Source organism: Typopeltis vanoorti, chromosome 17, assembly GCF_054136105.1.
Source record: "Typopeltis vanoorti isolate ZY-2024b chromosome 17, IOZ_Tvanoo_1.0, whole genome shotgun sequence".
NCBI classification, from domain to species: domain Eukaryota; kingdom Metazoa; phylum Arthropoda; class Arachnida; order Uropygi; family Thelyphonidae; genus Typopeltis; species Typopeltis vanoorti.
In genome coordinates this window covers 31,229,519-31,251,344 of record NC_143565.1, presented here as the reverse complement: position 1 = coordinate 31,251,344, position 21,826 = coordinate 31,229,519, and the positions used below count along the sequence as shown (strand labels likewise).

General features: G+C 35.9%; 1 protein-coding gene across 1 annotated transcript in view; it reads left to right on the top strand.

Moving 5' to 3' along the window:
- Positions 1–21,826, top strand: part of Wbp2 (WW domain binding protein 2) — a 99,577-nt gene that overhangs the window by 24,734 nt on the left and 53,017 nt on the right. Inside the window, exons 2-3 of the mRNA XM_090407683.1 lie at positions 4,256–4,358; positions 15,212–15,350. Coding sequence (XP_090263809.1) covers positions 4,256–4,358; positions 15,212–15,350 — 242 coding nt within the window. The remainder of the gene's footprint in view (positions 1–4,255; positions 4,359–15,211; positions 15,351–21,826) is intronic.

Below are 21,826 nucleotides of genomic sequence, written 5' to 3'. Positions count from 1 at the left end.
TCTTTTAAATCTTCCATTGAAAGCTCTTCACCATTACTCTCAAAGTGCTCCTATTTCCTTTGCTATCTGTGTTGCATTCTCTGCTATTGATGTAGGGTAGTGTCCTGCTCTTGCGAATCCAGAATGTAGCCAGGCCAAAGCTTACACTAGATACCATTCATACATGATTTTGACATCTCACTCCACTCACTCCATGCCACTGAAATGTTGGAGATTCCTTTCATAATGTCATATCAGTACAAATTTGTCAGTTCACTTGCAGTTCTTAGTCCATTGTTAACATAATTTGCTTTTTCTCATCGCATTCTATATTCCATTTTTTTGTTTAATTATTTAAATTTTAGTTCATAGTTTTAATCATTTAGCATTAGCTTATTGCAATGTCAGGACCATCTGTCTAGGAAGTCAGGCAGAGTCTTGACTCATCACACCTATTATTGTAATCTGTGAGAGGTGCAAAAGTGAAGTGGCATAAACAAAGTTTAGTATTATTCAAACTTATGGATCTGAGGGTTGGAGAAATAACATCATATCAAAGACTGAAGACCACAGATATGAAAATTCTGAAGGGAAAAAAAATTACAGGAGTGAAGAGATGTTATCAGTGACAATCATTAATAATGAAGATATTAGGAAATAATTCGACATGGTTAGTATTCAAGAATGTGTGTGCAAAATGGGAGAGGAAAGGTTTAGTAGAACAGATCTTTCATTTTAGAATTACAGGAAAGATATTCAAAGGAAATCTGAGATCTAAGTAAATTGATGCCTTTAGAAGTGCTTTAGACAGAAGTATATATTATCTCAGGATATCTGTCAGGATCTGTGTGTTGAGGCTTAAGTGCTGTAAAGAATTCATGTTGGAGGTTTAATGGAATATTATCAGCACTGAGAAAGGATTAAAACTAATTTTAACACTTTCAATATTTCGTCTCCGTCACAGAGACATCTTCAGGGATTACAAAAAAACTTTTTGTAACAACACAAATTAAAAATTAATATAATACAATAGTGAGTGAAACTAAAGTCTTATCTAGGTGGTGTGCCCTCTATGGGCATTTGCAGGTGGCCTAGGATGTCAAGAGGGATCTCTGATAATGTGTCCCAAATTTTGGGAAGTTCAATGCAACCGTATTTGTTTAAATTCAGTTGATTCCTGAGTGCAGATGCAGATTCAAAGAATAGTCTTTCTTTTTTGAATTTACTATGGTAGAGCATGGTGGGTTTTTTTCAGGAGATCTTGTGGGTTGTATCCAAAACATGGTCTGCAAGACCAGATTGATCATAATCGTGATTGCAAATGTATGACTTGTGTTCTTCTAACTGGATGGTTGCTGATCTGCCTCTGTCTGAAGTAAGTTTATAGGCACAAGGTACTCTATATACTCCAGGCACTGAGAGAGGAGGGAGCTGGTCTTTGGTGGAACGGATAAGGCTAGCAAGTTTATGGTTGGGCTTAAAAGCTGTATGGAGATTGTGCTTTTTTAATGATCTGGCGGGTGATGGCATTTCTGAAGAGATGGTCGGAGAATGGGGAAGGATTTGATTATCCTTTTAATTCTGTAGTCACTGTAGCCATTGGAAAGGAAGGTGTTGTGTATGTGTTTGAGTTTGGTTGAAAGGGCAGTTCACTGGAACAAAAATTGTGGGCTGTATTGGTAAGAGTTTTATAATGCCATATTGCTGAGAGGGATGGTGGTGGAAGAGTTTGTGAATGTATCTGCCTGTATGAGTAGGTTTTCTATATACAGAGACAGAAAGGTTACCATTAGAAAGGCATGTTACTAAGGTGTCTAGGAAGGGTAAACTATTGTTATTTTCCTTTTTCATCGTAAACTGGATTCTTGGATGTACACTATTGAGGTGACTGAGGAAGGAATCTAATGTGTCTGGGCCATGAGGCCAAATAGAGAACACATCATCTATATCTTAGCCAGATAGAAGGTTTTAGAGGGGAAGAGTCCTTCTCACAGTCCCACCGTAAACTTGCTACCCTTATCCGTTCCACCAAAGACCAGCTCCTTACTCTCTCAGTGCCTGGAGTATATAGAGTACCTTGTGCCTGTAAACTGGCTTACTTCAAACAGTCAGATCAGCGACCATCCGGTTAGAAGAACACAAGTCGTATATCTGCAATCACGATTATGGCCAATCTGGCCTTGCAGACCATGTTTTGGATACAACCCACAGGATCTCCTAGAAAAAAACCACTATGCTCCACCATAGTAAATTCAAAAAAGAAAGACTATTCTTTGAATCTGCACTCAGGAATCGACTGAATTTAAACAAATACGGTTGCATTGAACTTCCCAAAATTTGGGAAACATTATCGGATAGCCCTCTTTACATCCTAGGCCACCTGCAAATGCGCATAGAGGGCACACTACCTAGATAGGACTTTAGTTTCACTCCTCACTGTTATATTATATTTGTGTGTGTGTGTTGTTACACAAAAAGTTTTTTTGTAATCCCTGAAGATGTCTCTGTGATGGAGATGAAATATTGGAAGTATTAAAATTAGTTTTAATCCTTTCTCAGTGTTGATAAGATTCCGTTAAATCTCCAACATGATATCTGTCAGGATTCCATAAGATATTGGAATCCTGACAGATAAGACTATTTTGGAAAAAAAATGTCAATAGGAAATCGATATAGTACCATAGGTTACTGTAATAACAGGGTTAGCACTTCTGACAGCTTTTCTTACTTGCTACAGCAAACAAGTACTATAAAGGAACTTTTTTGCTTTGAATAGTATAGCAAGAAGCACCATCATTGGCCTTGTCATTAACTCTACGTGCTGTATCATCTAATTGCGACCATTGTCCATTTTTGCGTTCCTATTCCCTCGTTCTTTCTCCTCTGCTTGAGGTCTGGATGTTCATTGATCATCTAAACATCCTGCCAAGACCAGTGCTCTTATCTCTGTAGGATGAGCCAAGGCTAGATGAACTCCAGAAGAAAAGCAGATTCTTGCTTCAAGGGAGGTCGAGCTATTAATTGCTGGTGAGCAAAATGTCGTTCTCATCTGTTCTGCCTTATAGATCCTTCAATGCAATTAAATCACACAAAAATTGGAAAGTTGTAGATCATTAGTTAAGACACTTAAATAATATTATTTACCAATTTAGTAATGATCAGGAATTCATGTCTGCTATAAATACATATTCTTTGAATGAAACTTCTTCTTTAGCATCTTATTTGCTTCAGTCTGCACAATAATGTCCATTGGACTCCTATTATCAATGATCATTTAATGATATTATTTCTAAAGCTTTGTTTAATTAGAATTTCGTTGTTCCCCTTATAAATAATTATATTAAACAAGTCTCTTGTCAGCAATGGCATTTTCCAGCAGACACTCAGTGGGTTAACTGTCAGATTTTTAGGGAAAGACAACGTACACTCTAATATTAATTAAAGTTTTTTTAAATTAATATTATAGTATATGTTGCCTTTCCCTAAAATCAGTTATGTATCACCAAAATAGAAGTTTATCTACAAGAACTCAATGGGTTAATCCTATGGAGAGTGTCAATAGATGTTGCTCCTAATGACTCCAACATATGCTACCAGCAAGGGTGGGGGAGAAAAACCTGGGTTTATGTAGTTTTCAGATTTCTGAAGTATACCTAGGGCTTGAGTGATAAAGTTTATTGTCATGAGTTATTGCACTGTTTTAGAGCCAGACATGCATGTGAAACCAGCCTCTTGCAAAAGTGGCTAAAGTTCTTGATGAGCACATAGTTTTTCACAGATTAAAATGCTATCATCTACTCTTTCCAGTATGTGAGGAAGGGGAAGGAGATATTTGACTGGCTTCTCAGTTAGGAAAACACTTTAGCTCAGATTAGTTCTGCTGTACTTCTGCCATATGGGCGATAGACATAGCTGTTTAACTGGATATAACTTACTTGCTGTATATGTTAAGGGCATCTTTCATCTCTCAGGTCACTTGAGTTTTTAGTAAAATTGCTGTTGGTAGTCTTCATTAACAATTATCCAGATGTAACTTGCTTCTGAGTTCTAGAATTATCCAAGGGAAGCAAACATTCCTATATAAGATAGTCAAGATTGCTTTCAAAAACTTTGTGTTCTATTTATAGTTTGTGTTTCCTTCTCCTTCTTGTTTCTTGTATAGCTGTATCAATCTACTTTATATTGTCTGTACAGCTTTTTATGTGAAATAAATTGATCATTCATTATATTAAATATGAATGAAGATATTTTTTTATTTTATTTTATTTATTTTTAGCATTCTCCTGTATTGTGATGGAGTAGAATTAACTTTTGAAGGACAGGATGCAAGGGAATTTGGAGGTACTAAAAAAGGTCGAATTTATTTGACTAGTCATAGGGTAAGCGTTTTGATCACTGGTTTATATTGATTTCTATAACTAGACCATTATTTTAGGCAACTATAGTTATATACCAGATTGTGTGGGATGGGTATGTGCATGCACACACACATACATTTTTTTTTTTTTTTTAAATTAATGGGAACTATAAGTCCAGGATGGGAAAGAAAAGGTTAGTAAAACAAGTTTGACAGTGTGGCAGAAAAAGATAGAAGTGCAGTTAATGGTTGCTTAGAAGACCAAAATGATAGTTCTGATAGTTCTGGAAACCTGACAAATAACTGATTGATTTGGTAAGAAGCTAATAATAATATGAACTTTTTTTTAACACCTTCATGCCAGACTGTCTCATGCATGTTACACATCACGTGGGAGGTTGCTTGTTTTGTTCAACATATCCCTCTCTCACACACACATGGAACAGTCTCTAAAACATTGCTTATTGTTCCTATAAGAATTCTTCTTTATTGTTAGGTGATATTGCACCACTGCCATCTGGATGAAAGAGGTGAATTCAGATGAGCAGAAATTGCATCCAACATCTTTTGCAGAAAGCACAATCACTGGTGCCAGCAGCAAGTTTTGGAATTTAGCACTTCTAAAATATGACTTTGAAAGGTTCCAATGTTAATGAATGTTTTGCAAGTGTTGCAGGCTGTGGTGTATGTTGAGTATAAAGCTGAAGTTTTTGTCTCAAATCACTTATGATTTGCTGTTTCCTTGGCTTTCAAAAAAAACTTCATCTGCACTCAAGATATTAACTTTCATCTTCCAGCTGCTAACTTGGTACTAAATTGCAAATCTACTCAACCTCAAAATACTGTCATATTTTTGGTGGTGTATCTAAGAGCTCTATAAAATTCTTGATGCTATTCAGGAAACAGTGGTTCAGCTAATTGATGATCTCCTATTTCACAGATGTGGTCATTTTCCTCATTGGGTCTTACAATATTTCCAAGGATTCTGTTTGCCAGAAACATTCATGCTCTCATTTATCTTTTATTCCACTGACCTGGGTTCTGTGAACCAACCTTCCCCATGAAGTATTTCCTAAAGACTACAACTTCTGCTCATCAAACAGAATATTAACAAATTACTCTTAACCCATATACACAGCACTGATTTGCTATCGACTTTGTGGTTTCATGTATTATGTGAGAATGATCAAATACTTCTCCCCCCCCCCTTCCTTGACATATTTTGGTTGAATGAACATTTATATTGCTGATTATTTTTCATCTGGGTGATTTAATGTTGATTAAAATGTTGACTGAATAAAACTAAACTGCACTGAATTTTGACCAATATTTTGCCATAGAGCTACTTTAATCATCAGACATTATTAATCTAATGGTCTCTTAGCACTGGTCAGTAATGTTCCATCCAGTTTATGTATGTCTCTAACATTCTGTACTTCCCTGAGAAATATTCCATTTCATGCCATTCCTTTTCATATTGCTGTATTTTATGTCTAACAGTAAATTCCAACTCTGCCCAGTTCAATCCAGCCCCAACAATTGGGGTTGGATAGTAATTAGATTGGAGATTGGTGTACTAATATTAAGGTATCAATAAATTGTGTAATGGAGAGTGATATCCTAGATAAGAATAGTCACTAGTGATGTGCTCCAAGGGTCTGTCTCAGTGCCATTGCTGTTTAGCTTGTATGTTAATATCGGGGAAAGGATTGAATGGTGATATGCAGTTGTTTGTAGATGATGCAAAGTTGGGAAGAACTATGAGAAGTAGAGCAGATGTTGTGATTTTGCAAGAGGGCTTGAATAGACTGTGTGAATGGACAAATGAGTGGGATACTTGCAAGTTTGGGAAGAAAAGATGGGATATAGAGTCAGCCATTGGTGATGATGTCTGGGAACACTGCTAAAATTGAGAATAGCACCGAGGATTATGGCAATGATGCAGAGGACACTGACATGTAGAAGTAAAGATGTTATAGCTCCATTATATAACGCATTGATCCATCTGCACATGGATTATTGTGCACAGATTTGATCACCTGGTTTTCAAAAAGGATGAAGAGATATTGGAAAGGGTTCAGAGATGCTTGACTTAACCACCCAAGACATATATATACGTTCAGGTTACCATGAATGCGAAGTGCATATTAAAATTTTAATACCATTGATATTACATTGAAATATATGATGGATACAAAGTGTAGAGGAGTGATGTATTTTATCCATATTGACGGCGACGTGATTAAAGTAGAAGGCAGAGTATAAGGACAGGTTGAGAGAGTGCGGTTTGTAGTCTAGTGGATAGGAAGAGAAGGGGGTATGGAGACATAATCTGGTAAAGGGTTATTACCGGATTAATGTGTTTCTCAAAGGTTTTTCATGTAATGGGGAGACAGGGAGGGATGAAAGCTATATAAGTAGGTGGGACTAGGGGAACAAGGAGTAGGTCTTTTTTTTTTTTTTTCATGGAGAGTGGTGGGTGATTGGAATGCATTACCTGAGAGTGTGGTGAGTATGGAGACAGTGAATGTGTTTAAGACACAGTATGATCAACTGTGTGAGTGACAGCAGGACCTCTCACAGTGAATCCATAGAGATAGTATTACTTCCGAGACTCCATGGAGTCCAAAGACTCATCAGGAGGGGGGGAGTCGAATAGTCAGACATTACCACAATAACTATCATACCTTACTGTAAGCACATTCACTGTTGGAGCACTTGCCACCCATTCTAGCAATGCATTCTATTTGTTCACCACCTGCCAAGTAAAAAATCTCTTTTTCACCTCTTTACTCGCATGACCCTTGTACAGCCTCAGGGATGACCTCTAGTTCTTACATTACCCATTATCCTATGCAATTATTCCCATGTATCTATTTGATTGGCTCCTCTCACCAGCTTATACCTCTCAATAGTATCACTCTTCCTCCTATCTTCCAAGCTCTGATGACCTCAATCTATCCTCATATTCAATATTCCAGAATCCTGAGAGAGTCGGTTATTCGCATCTGCACTCTCTCCAATGTTTCCCTATCAATGATATAGCCAAGTAACCAGATATCTGTACAGAAATCCAAATGAGGCCTAATTAGAGAAAGATGTTGAAAGTTTATTTTTCACTTGGTCAGACTATAATAAATTTAGTTTCATCCTTTATCCAAGTGTGTGCAAACAAAGTTTGTGCCTGAAAGTATCTTCAGGCACAAACCCCAGTCCTGAAGATACTTTCAGGTGCAAACTTTGTTTGCACACATTTGGATAAAGGATTAAACTAAATTTATTATGGTCTGACCAAGTGAAAAATTGGCAGAAGCATTAGCAAGGTCATCTCCTCCTATAGGAGCTGCCAAACGGTGTGCTATCCTTTTCAACATCTTTCTCTAAATCCAGAGTAATTTAATAAAAAGGATGGCACACCGTTTGGCAGCTCCTATAGGAGGAGATGACCTTGCTAATGCTTCTGCCTTGGTATCTCCATTTGGGCCTGGCTCCCACTGAAGAGACCTCAATAAAGGTCGAAACTAGTCTGGGTAGTGGCCCTTCCCTTAATGCATAACATTATACATATCCGCAAGGAGATGTGTTTTGCATTATTGGAGATACTGAGATAGGAGTGTTGGTAGCTTGCTCCACCTTTGTAAGGAGTTGCCTGGTGTTGCACCACCTTACCCCAGTCCTGAAGATACTTTCGGCGCAAACTTTGTTTGCACACACATGGATAAAGGATTAAACTAAATTTATTATGAGGCCTAATTAGCACCTTTTATAGAGTGGAACTATCACCTCCTTATGTCAATGTTATTTGCAATATAGCAGTGATTATTTTTTTTTGAGGGGGGGGGAGATAACCTTGCCAACTTCCATCATGTGGACCCTGAACTTCAGTTCCCTCTCTGCCAATATGTCCAAATTCCTTGCCTCATCCACCTCCTGAAGCAAAGTTCTACCAATGTGATAAACCTCATTCCATCTTCTCTGGTCAAAGTGTATAACTTTACATTTTTTACATAGCAACATTGAAATGACATCTCTATTCTTCAGCCAGAAGCAGAAAATAATGCTCTGATTGAAAACTTTTTTTATATTTTTTTTTAGAAATCCATCACAAAACATACATGCAGTGTGCACACACACTGCTTATATCTTCTCTATAAATAAAATTTTTCTTTTTACAATTTGTATTTCAGTAAATTTAAATTATCAGTTTTCTTTATCCTTGTTAATAGTAACAATAAATAAATACTACTCTTGCATCATTTTTTATTATTTTTTTTTCACTATCATAATTCTCAATCCCTATGGGGCTTGCAACTTGCAGGCATGGGCATGGCTAACCTGGGATCCCAGAGCTAAGCTTTTGGTCATACTTTTCTCTAACTCTTCCACTTCCTGCTTCTACCCTCATACTAACATTCTTCCTAATGAGGATTCTTTACTTAAAACTTTCTGTCTGTCTCTTTTCTTGCTCACTAACCCCAGGAGGAGGTCCTCCATTCTCCCTGAAGCTAACCACTAATAGTTATAGTAGTGGGCAGCAGCGCTACTTATATTAACCTCCTGTAGCATACATGTTATAATACTTCGATGTGGAAGGCAAGGGGAAACCACCACATTACATTCCCAAGTAAAAGCAGCAATGAAAGTTAAAAATGAAGTCGAGATCTGCGATGGAGCCTTCACTAAAGGAGTCAGGAATCATGCCCGGCAGGAGAAGTAACCAGGATTTTCTGGTCGACAGCCAACAAAATCCTGTACTTATTCAAAAATGAAGACATAGAATGCAAGAATACTGCTAGAACCAGGTAAAATAGAAAATGTGAAAAAAGAAATGGAAAGACTTGAAATAGACATTCTGGGCATTAGTGAGACAAGATGGGAGGGACAGGGTGATTTCAGATAATATATTCAGGACAAAAGAAGGATGAGTCAGGTGTTGCAATGCTTCATAAAAAAGTTGGAAAGTTAATCACTACAATAAATAACCATAGTGACAGAATCATGGCGATAAGCATTCAAAATGAGCCAGTATACCTCAATATTTTAATGGTCTACATAGCAGCATCACAACATAGCGATGAAGAAATAGAAGAAATTTATGAACAAATAGAAGAAATCTGGAGCAGCTTTAAAGACAGACAATACAATAATAATGGGAGATTGGAATGCTATAGTGGGAGAAGAGAGCAATGATAATGTTTCAGAAAGATTTGGTCTTGGACGTAGGAATGAAAGAGGAAAGCAATTAATAGAATTTTGTACACAAAAACAGTTACTTGTAGCAAATACACTATTTCAAGTTCCAAAAAGAAGAAGATATATCTGGAAAGCTCCTGGGGATTCAAATAGATATCAGATAGATTATATATTGGTCAAGAAAAGATACAGAAACCAAATAAAAAAAATTGCAAAAGCTATCCAAATGCCGACATTAGTAGTGACCATAACCTTTTCTTAATGAAAACAGAACTGAAACATAGGAAACAAATCCAAAGATACAAACCAATAAGATGGAACCTTGAAAAATTAAAAAGTAAAGAAGTAAAGAGAGGATACCAAGAGGCAACTGATCATAACATTCCAGGAAACATAAATAGTCAGAATAATATTGAACACCAATTAAATATGATTAAAGAGTTGATTACAAATTCATCAAATCAATTATTGAAAAATGCAGAAAAAGAAAAAAGAAAACATTGGATAACAGATGAAATACTTGGCCTTATGGATGAAAGAAGAAAATATAAAAATGCTGTTAAACAAGATGTGGCCAAATACAAATATCTTTAAAATCAAATTACAAGAAAATGTAGACAAGCCAAAAAAAGAATACCTAGAAGAACAATGTAATAACATGGATGAATTATTTAAAAAAGAAAACATAGAGAAAGGCTATAAAGAAATTAACAAACTGACTTTCAAATTTAATAAGAACAGCAAAAACAATGCCATCAAAGATGAAAATGTCAAATTACTAATAGAATCTGAGGATATATTAATGGAATGGAAGAATTATCTTGAAATCTCTATAATGGCAATGAACTTGATGTTGATATCAGCATAGAAAATCAAAATGAAGATAATCTAGGACCCCCCCAATAATGCGAGAAGAATTTGATAAAGCACTGTCCGAAATGAGTAAGGGAAAAAGTCCAGGTGTAGACAATATTCCTATAGTACTGCTACAAAATCTAGGTGATGAGACAAAAACCTTACTTTATCAATTAATAGCCCAAATCTGATAGAGGAGAAATACCAAAGGAGTTTATGAAATCAACCATGATGCTAATACCCAAAAAAAAATAATGCAAACAAATGCAGCCAATTTAGAACGATAGCTTTAATCCCACATGTTAGCAAAATTCTGCTAAAAATTATTCAAAAATAGATTGTCTATTGGGTGAAGACCAGTTTGGATTCAGAAAGAATAAAGGAACAAGAGAGGCAATACTCTGTGTAAGAACGATAATAGAGAGAAGATTAGACCTTAGTCAAAATACTTACATTTGCTTCCTTGATTTAGAGAAATCGTTTGATAAAGTAAACCAGCAAATACTCCTAAATTGTCTAACTGATATTGGCATAGATTTGAGGGATAGGAAAATAATTTATCAAATTTACAAAAATCAAAATGGAGGGATTAAAATCAATGATAAGGAGAAAATAATAAATATAAGGAGTGGAGTAAGACAAGGATGTATACTTTCACCACTTTTATTTAATTTATATATTGAAAAGGCCATTCAGGAAACAAAGATAAAATAAATAGTGGCATAAAGATAAATGATGAGCAAGTCATGTATGAGATTTGCTGATGATTTTGCTTGTAGCAGAAAACAGAAGAACGTTAAAAACAATGTACAATTACTAAATAATAACCTTGAAAAATATAAAATGAAAAGACTAAAATCATTGTTACAGACAAAATCCCTATCAATATAGAGCATATAGACATCAGCAGGAAACAAATAAAACAAGTGAAAAGCTTTAAATATTTAGGAAGCCTAATAACAGAAGATGGCAGAACAAGAGAAGACATAAGATCAAGAATAAACAATGCAAAAGCCCAATTCTCTAAGATGAAAACATTTCAACAGGAAACCTCAACTTACAATTGAAAAAAAAATTAGTAAAGACATTGATATGGAGCATTGCACTGTATAGATGTGAAACCTGAATTCTAGGCAGAGAAGATTGGAGGCTTTTGAAATGTGGTGCTGGTGCCACATGAACAAAATAAAATGGACAGAAAAAATTCAAATGAACAAGTCCTGAGAGAGAGAGAAACGAAACAAGAACTCTAATTAAATCAATCAAAATTAGAAGGGATAGCTTCGACATGATGGACTTGTGAAAATAACTGAAGGCAAAATAGAGGGGGAAAGAAGAAGTGGCAGACCAAGGAAAAGCTTTCTTGACCAAGTCAAAGACAGCACTAGTTTGAGGAGTTACCAGGCAGTTAAAAAGAAAGCCAATGACAGAGCGGAATGGAGGAAATTGCTGCTGAGCTACCAGTCCCAAGACAGATGCAACTGATGATGATCATCATCATAATTCTGAAATTAATCCTGAATAGTCAATAAATAAATATAAATATATATTTTTTTCTATTTTATTTTTTTTATTTTTTTATTTGAATGGAGCATTATTTTCTGAGTGAAATTTTTTGCTCCAAAAAATATCTTCAGAGGAACAAATAAATTGTTATAATCTGAATGAATTCACAATAACAAAAAAATTCTATCTGGGATTATGGATTCGTGTGATTAGAAAAAAAGTTCCTTTTGAATTGTTCTGAGAGGAACGTTTCATTTTGGTTCAAAACGATTTCATCTCCTGGTAACAACAACACATCAGAATTTCCTGACATTACTCTTCATAATTTAGCATAATCAATCAGCAAACAACTGAATATCTCCTTTTACACTGTGAATTATATCATTGTTGGAAGTTTTCCACTTGGTTATACTACAAATTAAAGATACCAAGAAATCATATACTTGGTTTAATCCTTTATCCAAGTGTAAGCAAACAAGTTTGTGCCTGAACTATTTTCAGGACTGGGGCAACTTGTATAAAGAAGCTAAGACTTCATCACTTGCCTTAGTATCCCATAATGCAAAGCACATCTTTACGGGTATGTATAATGCTATGCATTAGGGGAAGGATCACTACCCAGACTGGTGTCAACCTTTATTGAGGTCTCTTCAGTGGGAGTCAGACCCAGGTGTGATACCAAGGTTGAGGTAATGCAGAAGTCATATTTTCATGTACGTGTTGCCAAAAGGTGTCGTACCTTATTATTAAATTACTCTTGATTAGAGAAAGTAGTTGGAAGTACCAAGTGAAAAACTTCCAACTACTTTCTCTGATCCAGAATAATTTAATACACAAGGTTAACAAATCTTAGCAAAGCAAGCACTCATTATTTGAACAGGCACATCTGCTTCTGACACAGGGTTACTGTTCTCTGCATCCAGTATTTTTCCATATTCATTCTTTCTTTTACTTGCACCATAACAATAAAACTCCTGAGTTGCTTTTAGCCTGCATAGTCTGTACTTTTCATACTCTTAGTTTTCTACCTATATGCATAATTTTTCTGGATTGTTTTTTTATATATTACAGAACTTCTTACAGTATTTCTTCCACATCATGTGCTTATGGATCTGTTGCTTTAATAAAGTCATATGTCCATTTCACTCCCACCCTATTTGGTCATAGAACTCAAGCAAGTGCAGCATGATCACTGTCATGCTGTACTGGCTGGTGATAAAACACTCACATCCTTAATTGAGATTTCTTTTGATGCTATTATCAGATCTTGCATTTCTTGATGTTTAGTTCCTTCATTCATATGTTACTTGAGAATGTTTTCTCTGCTATCCAGTCAGTGTTCAGATAATTGAAGTTCACCCATAATCAACGTGCTGTCTAGTTTTTGCCAGCCCATGTGTGCATGAAAGACATTTTGTGTGCAAGTTTCAGGACACTGTGTGTGTGTGTGTGTGTGTGTGTAGTAGCCTGTGCTCACAATAGTGATAGTCACAAGTCACAAACTCATAATTTGATATGCCTAAGTGGTGGCAATATCTTGGTTTAAAAAAAAAAAGTGTACATTGCATACTAAATATTCTGTAAGAGCAACCTAAATGTTTATTTTTTTTTCAACTGAAATACTATATATATATGTGTGTGTGTGTGTGTGTGTGTGTGCAGTTTATAAACAAATTGTGCCAGGATTCTAGAATACGATATTCTATGCCTAAACCATATAGGAAGTTCTGTTTAATGCACTAACCATTCGTGTAACATTTCTCGTGTTAATATTTTCCTTTGTTTGTCTAGCTATAACCTGTAAAATAGCAAGCACTGAATTAATTCACTTCAATTTGCATAGCTGCAAAAGTTCAAGTGACTATACCTTCCAGAAGTAGATTCACTAAACAAATATGCCCTTCAATTTGCTGAAATCAGTATCAGTTTACTCGCATGTCTCAGGCTAAAAGTAACTAATTAATGTATTAATTGGAATGTGTTAGAGTAATATTAGAATGGGCACATTGGAGAAATTACCTCATAAAATGAAATAAGATTTATCATGTAATTTGATTTTATAGTATGTTCAGAAATTGACTGTAAATTACATTCTAATAGCAAAAATTTCATCCTCCCATTTACTAAATATATACCCCTCCCTTTTTGATGGTGTGCATGCACACAGCTTAGAGAGAGAGAGAGAGAACATTGCCCATAATGATTACTTGTTTAGTAAACATCAGGGTAGACTGGTGATGCATTTCATTGTTCCTAGCAAACGAACTGCCAGGTCTGTGGCAGTGCCACACCATATTTTATTTAGTTTCCACTTCACACCAATTAGCCTTCAAATTCTCTGAACATCACCATTATTTCTTTTATTAGTTTCAACCATAACTGGACTAAAATCATGTTATCATTAGTAGCACACCCTCCTCTCCTATCTGTGCTGTTTGTTTCTAAAAATACTATACACTGGACTTCTGGTTACTGCGTCTGTGAGCCAGGTTTCACTAATTCTAACAGTCTTGTGCCACGCTGTGCATGTGCCTCTTTGAAGCTTCTCAAAACATGCACATGCTAGCCTGATTAGTCAAGTGAATAGTGTATCTGCTTCTGCAACCAAGCTCAGTTTAAATCCTGATATGATTGAAATGTTTGGCAGGCATGTTTTGTACTTGGCTTTAGCTGACAGATGAATCTTCCATAATTTCTGCTGCACTATTAACTTGGTAACCTGAGTAGTCTGAAAAAGTCCCATGTTTGGTCTCTTAGATTTCCAGATTATCTGCTTCTTAGCCCACCGAAAACAGTGTCTCCCCCACACACAAAAGGTTATAAACCTCTTTAGGACCATGGGCAAGCTAAGGATTTATTTTTTTCTTTTGTGTTTATTTATTATTTTATGAAGTCCAGAAACCTTACTCAAGAGACCAAAAATTGAGCTTTATCAAGCCACTTCATAGTTTCAGTATGGAGGGCAGTGGTCTCACACTGGGCAATGAAATTCATCTTCCACCTAAAAAAAAAAAAAAAAACATCCATGCCACAGCTGTTTTCAGACCTGCAGTCTGTTAGTTGGAGAGATGATACATTAACTGCTTGTCTAACTAGGTCAGAAAATGGTACTGTAGCATTTAATCTTTTATGAGTAGGATTCATATTTAAAAAAAAAAAAAAAATGAAGGGAGTGGGGCATTTTCCGATATCTGAATATTTGTAATCTTGACTCTAAAATGAGTACATAGTTATGCACCATGACTGTTCTCATGGTTTAAGGTTAATGTAGCACATTTGCTGTCCAATTTTTATTTATATCTACATAACTAACTTTTATAGATGATATTTACCAACAAAGATACAAAGGATAGATTGCAGTCTTTTAGTTTCCCATTCTTCAGTCTATCATCAATAGAGTTGGAGCAGCCTATTTTTGGAGCCAATTACATAAAGGGAAAAGTGAAAGCCCAAGCAAGTGGTAAGAATGCTTCTGTGTTTGTTTTCATGAAATAGTTTTTAAATATATAGGATATAAGTCAATCTTTTAATAATTAAGTTTATTATTTTGTTCTATTATGGTTGCTAGACATCCATATTTGGGTGTTTTGTATTTCATTGTTTCTCTCATCAAATCTCCTTACTCCCATTCCTGACCTTTTTTATAAATACACACACACTGGATTTTATTTCAAAAATTAGAGATTTGAAACTTGAACTCCTATAGTCAATTTTGACATTATCTCACTTTTCACAGCATATCTTCGAATGATACCTTAGAAATTCTGTCTTCTGAATTTCCATCAAACATCGTAGACCTCTTCAAGTTCATGAATTCAGGATATTTCAGCTGGAATGGGAAACTTTACAGATTGAAGGAAATGTGATGGTCTCCAATTTTTGCCAACTTTTTATCTAGAATATCTAGAGAAAAATAATAATCAGCATAAATCCCACACCCTCTTTTTGGCTCCATTATATGGATAATGTTTTTGCCATTTGGAAAAACTCATGTCAAGAATTGGATATCTTCTTACAAAAATAACAACCTACATCCCAGAATCAAATTCACTATAGCCTCTTGATGTCCTCTTAAAAAGAGAAACACAGTTCCCTATCTGCTTTTTGTCCACTACAAACCTACTTTCTCTGACTTACATTCATCAAACATCAGTAAAAAAAGATGGTTATATGCTATCAAGAGCCCACAGTCTAGTCTATTCTTCATCAGAATTTCTTCAGCAATAAATTTCTGCCATTAAACACACTTCTCTCAATGGTCACAACCCAAAAAATCATTAACCATTTTCCTCCTAATTCCAAAAGAGATGACTCCCATAGGATAGTGGAAGTCATCTTTAATGTGTGGGATAGATATCCTATGGAATTTTTTTTTATTAAAAATAGCACTCTTATGTACAAAAGATCAACTGGATTGATTAACATGGGTTTCTCTGCATTCAGGCAGAGTTTACATAGACATTGATTGTTAAATGTAATAATTACAAGATCAATGAAGTCTACAAAGTCAATTTTAGGATCATTCTTCATATGGTTCTAGGCAATTAAATATGCAAGAAAAATATCTTCTCTCCATATTTATTTATTTGGGGAGGGATAATGATGCTGTTATGTTGGAAACTGAATTGTGATACTATTGTCCTGCTCAGCCAGGAATTAGTTCCTTTTATTCCAGTGATAGTGAAGGAGGATTGTTGTGTTCATGGTAATGACTATATTGTGGAGAAGGATTCTCTAAACAAGCTGTAAATGGGTGGTCAGTTACTTCTCTCTTTGAAGGTGTCATGTTGTCTACTTCTGTGTGCCAAGATAAGTTTCATATCACTGCTTTTGCAGAAATAGATATTTGAAACTGGACAGTTTCTAGACTGTGCATGGACAAGGTTGAAACTGCGGCTCTTTCCTAAAATGAATAGATCAGTTTGCTATTTATAGGTTTGTTGAGATGACAAAAGATTCTCTGGTGAAGTTGCTTTCTGCTTTGGATTAGAAAATCTCACATGCACACGTACACCTTGTGTATGTGGGATGAGTTGAGTGCCACTATCAAATGGGATAGATAACCCATACGAGAAACACCTCTGAATGTATCCTAAGGAAATTCCATCAAGCAAATCAGCTTTCTGCTGCATTCTCCAAAAGATAAATTTGTAAAATTCGATGCAGTAGGAATTTTCCTTTTTTGTTTTGCATAGACTTTTACAGAGGTCACAACTCATAAACAAGATAAATATTTCTGTATTAACATGGTAAATTTTGTGAAAGCCCATGTAGCTAACTCTAAGTTGAAAGTTTATTTTTCACTTGGTTAGACTATAATAAATTTAGTTTAATCCTTTATCCAAGTGTGAGCAAACAAAGTTTGCGTCTGAAAGCATCTTCAGGACTGGGGCAAGGTGGCACAACACCGGGCAACTCGTTGCAAAGGTGGAGCAAGCCAACATCACTCCCATCTCAGCATCTCCCACAATGTAAAACCCATCTCCTTGTGGACATGTCCAATGTTATGCATTAAGGGAAGGGCCATCACCCAGACTAGTTTCGACCTTTATTGAGGTCTCCTCAGTCGGAGCCAGGCCCAAGTGGAGATACCAGCTAGAAGCATTAGCAAGGTCATCTCTACCTATAGGAGCTGCCAAATGGTGCGCAATCTTTATCCAAGTGTGAGCAAACAAAGTTTGCGCCTGAAAGTATCTTCAGGACTGGGGTAAGGTGGTACAACACCCAGCAACTCGTTGCAAAGGTGGAGCAAGCTAACATCACTCCTATCTCAGTATCTCCCATAATGCAAAACACATCTCCTTGCGGATATGTATAATGTTATGCATTAAGGGAAGGGCCACTACCCAGACTAGTTTCGACCTTTATTGAGGTCTCTTCAGTGGGAGCCAGGCCCAAGTGGAGATACCAGGCAGATGCATTAGCAAGGTCATCTTTACCTATAGGAATTGCCAAATCCTCAACGAGATGTGTTTTGCATTATGGGAGATTCTGAGATAGGAATGATGTTAGCTTGCTCCACCTTTGCAACGAGTTGCCCGATGTTATACCACCTTACTCCAGTCCTGAAGATACTTTCAGGCGCAAACTTTGTTTGCTCACACTTGGATAAAGGATTAAACTAAACTTATTATAGCTAACTCTAAGGTAAGTAACATGCAAGTTGTACGAAAACTGTAAATATCAAATGTTTAAGTTGTATGATTCAAGGACAAAACCATAGCAATTGGCACAGTATTGATGTAGTACAGTTTTGAAAGAAACGTAGGAATTGTATATACAAAGTAAGTGCTTTTAATTGTGCTCTAAGTCAGCCAGATGAAAGCTTCAAGGACAGTGTCATAAAAGGCTGTTTAGATCTTAAGCAGTTCCACTTTTTGTAAACAAGATTATGTGTGTGTTTTCCATGAGAATTAGAAGTGAACATTAGCATTGAAGGTCAAGACTGCTTTTTGTGGGAATCCTCAGTGGCCTCGACCCTTAGTCCAGGGACCTGAAGAGCTGTATATATGAGGTCCTCTAAGTTACAAGAAGGAGAGAGAACTTGGGATCCAGTCCTTTCGCCATGCATCGTGTTCGTCAGCCAGTTTGAAGTCAGGAGAACATAGCCATGGGCGCTTTGAAGCCATCGAAGGAACAAAAGAAAGACGGACCAGCATGCCTTGCCAGTGAGAAAACCTGCAATGTGCATCGAATGCCGACCCAGAAACATCGGTAAAAGTGTGCTTCAAGCCCTGGGAGTCATCTATGTGAGACGACTGTAAAGACAGGCCCTATATGAAAGTCAAAGCCTGAAATGGATAGGCAATCAACGGAACCTGCAAAGGAACTAGGAACTGGTATAGAGTTGTGTGTTAATGAAGATATGAGAGTACATTTTATGTTTATCTAAGATATGGAAAATCGACTGAAAGTCAATGGGACTTTTTTTTGTCTGAACATAGTTCATTGTTCCGGACTGAGAAATAAAAGTAAGGAATAATTATAAAAAAAAAATAGAATTGGAGATAGTTTACCATAGAATTTATAGAGCATGATAATCCTAGTATTGAGAAGGGCTGACAGTTTTTTCCTATGTGTCATAATGTTGCATGACTCAGTGTATATAAAAAAATGTTAAATTGCTAAAATTATATGCTTAGAGCAGAAGTAAGAGGAAGCTCTTTAATAGTGTATGATCTTGTATATTTGCCTTTTAATTTGAAATAAACATGTTTGTTTTGTTAAAGAAGTGTACCACCTGATCTTTATGCAGTGCACTGTTTCCAAAAAAATTATGGACCTGTGAGTGAAAGTATTAAATAGTAGCCACGACTGTTAATTAAGCTTTTAGATATTCTCACAGTAAACTGTACTGGAAGTTTTTGAATATATTGAATGCAGTCGTTAACTAAATAAATTTTCCAGAGTTCTCCCAGTATTAGAAATAAATATACTTATAATACAAAGGTTATTTAATAGCTGGGGGGGGGGGGGGAATTGGTCAGGATAGGGTTGATCTTGAGAGGTTTATGTTAAAGCAGACGATTGTCTTAACTTGGTGTAATTGAACAAAGCACAGATAAGACAAGGTTAAGTTAAAATAAATAGTTAAGATTTTACAAAGGCTCAGACAGCCAGCAGACATATAATTTAAATAATTAACATTATTTAACAAAACAATTGCACAGCTCCTGTACACACCCTTCCCAATGTAATTAGGTATGGACTGAACACTGAGGTACACTGCTGGTCACCTTAAATCTGATGGATTCACACCCACCATATTTTCCTTTTTGATATGTCTCTCAACCATCCACTTATCCAAGTCAAGTTTATATTTCAATCCCATATTCTCCAGTTTATGCAACAGCCTTTTGTGTGATATCCTATCAAATGCCTTAGAAAAATCCAACATATCATTACATATCCATTCCCTTTATCTAGCTTGGCCATAACATAGTTATAAAATATGAACAAATTGCTAAAACCTGACTTTTAATAAACCAATGCTGTTGCTTGCAGAGTATGGCATGTTTGTCTACCCATTTCTGTATGTGAGTTCTTACCAACTTCTTTAAAATCTTCACCACCATACCAGAGATACTGATAGGTCGGTAGTAGATACACCCATTTTTGTATCATACTTGTACAATGGAACTATCATACATTCCTTTCGTTCTTGTGGTATCATTCCTGAACTGAGACTCAAGTTATACAAACATGTGAAAGACCTTTCTGTTAAATTCATTCATTTAGCAAGCATGCTGATATTCCATCTGTCCCTATTGACAAATTCTTATCCAGATTATACAACAGCTCTTCAACCTCATTCTCATGTACCTCTAACTCTTCAATGTAGCAATAGCACCATGTTGCATACACCTGTTTGGATATATCTTAGCAAAGTGCACACTCATTAATTGAACAGTCTCATCAGCTTCTGACAATACAGTACCCATTTGCATTCAATAAAATTATTCTGCCACATTCATTCTTTCTTTCTTTCTTTTGCATTTAGACTGTATAGCCAATTTCTTTTCATACTCTGATTTAGTTTTCCACACAGTACTTGTTACTTTTCTGGTCTGCGCTTTATACATTTCAGAACTTCTCTCACTCTTATTCTCACAATATTCTTTCCACGTCATCTTCTTGTAGATCTCTTGCTTAATAAGGTTGCACATCTCATTCCTGCTCTATTTATTCTTCAAACTCTAGGGATACATTCATATACTGCCTCATTTAAGCACTTTTTCAGATTCCCATGCATTGCTGACATTTAATAACTGATACCATGGGACCAAAAATAGTATTCTCCTAAGGTGTATTTATCTGGTATGTTTTTTACCAAAGTCTTTCCATGAGTCTTCTTTAACTCTTTTTACCATATAGCTTGGCTTTTTTAATTTTTCTTTGTTCTCTGAGGGCATTTGCTAACTTGCTAGGAACTTTTAAGATACTTTTTTCTAGGATTGTCTCTTTAATTTCTGGCATCTGCCATCCATGAACTATTGATTTTTCTATCATTTACACAGCTCTGCCACATGTCTTCCTAGCTGAATCATGAATATTTTCTTCGAAGTTTGCCACTGAATGTCCAAGGTTCAGTTCTTATTTTTCAAACTTTCATTTCTTCTTGAATAATATTCATATCTATGTGAGTCTACAGTTTATTTATGAAAACTGCTTGGCTTTACTTCTTTTTAAAACTTTCTTACATATATTTGTTTTCAGTACAAGATTTTAAGCAGGATAAAAATATATCCTGCTTAAAACCAAGTGTTGATCACTTCCCGTTTCAAATCCTCTGTGTATATATATCATCGCCATCAAATTCCTGATACACACACACACACACACACACACCCTCAAGGGGTGTACAGGACATGATAGTACTACATGGAAAACTACATCATTACTACATTCATTTAGCCAGCATGCTAACATTCCATCTGTCCCTATTGACAAATTCTTATCCAGATTATACAACAGCTCTTCAACCTCATTCTCATGCACCTCTAACTCTTCATCCAATGTAGCAATAGCACCTTGCACCATGTTTCATACACCTGTTTGGATATATCTTAGCAAAGTGAGCACTCGTTAATTGAACTCATCAGCTTCTGACAATAGAGTACCATCTGCAGTCAATAAAATTATTCTTCCGCATTCATTCATTCTTCCTATCTACAATTTTCCTCCAAATCAGTCTGTTACCTGTCAAGACTCCAATATTATCAGATCTTATATTTCTCTCTTCTAAGGCACTTTTTACTGTAATAATCCACATATATCTTGGTCTTCCTCTGTGTCTTTTTTTTTTTCCTGCAAACCTGGCAGAGAACACCTCTTTTAGTAATCTTTCCATTCTGTTTAAGTTACCATACCACCTGACATTAACTCTGCGAATGCATTCCTGGATGCTGACAATGTCAAGTTCTTTCCTGATATCCT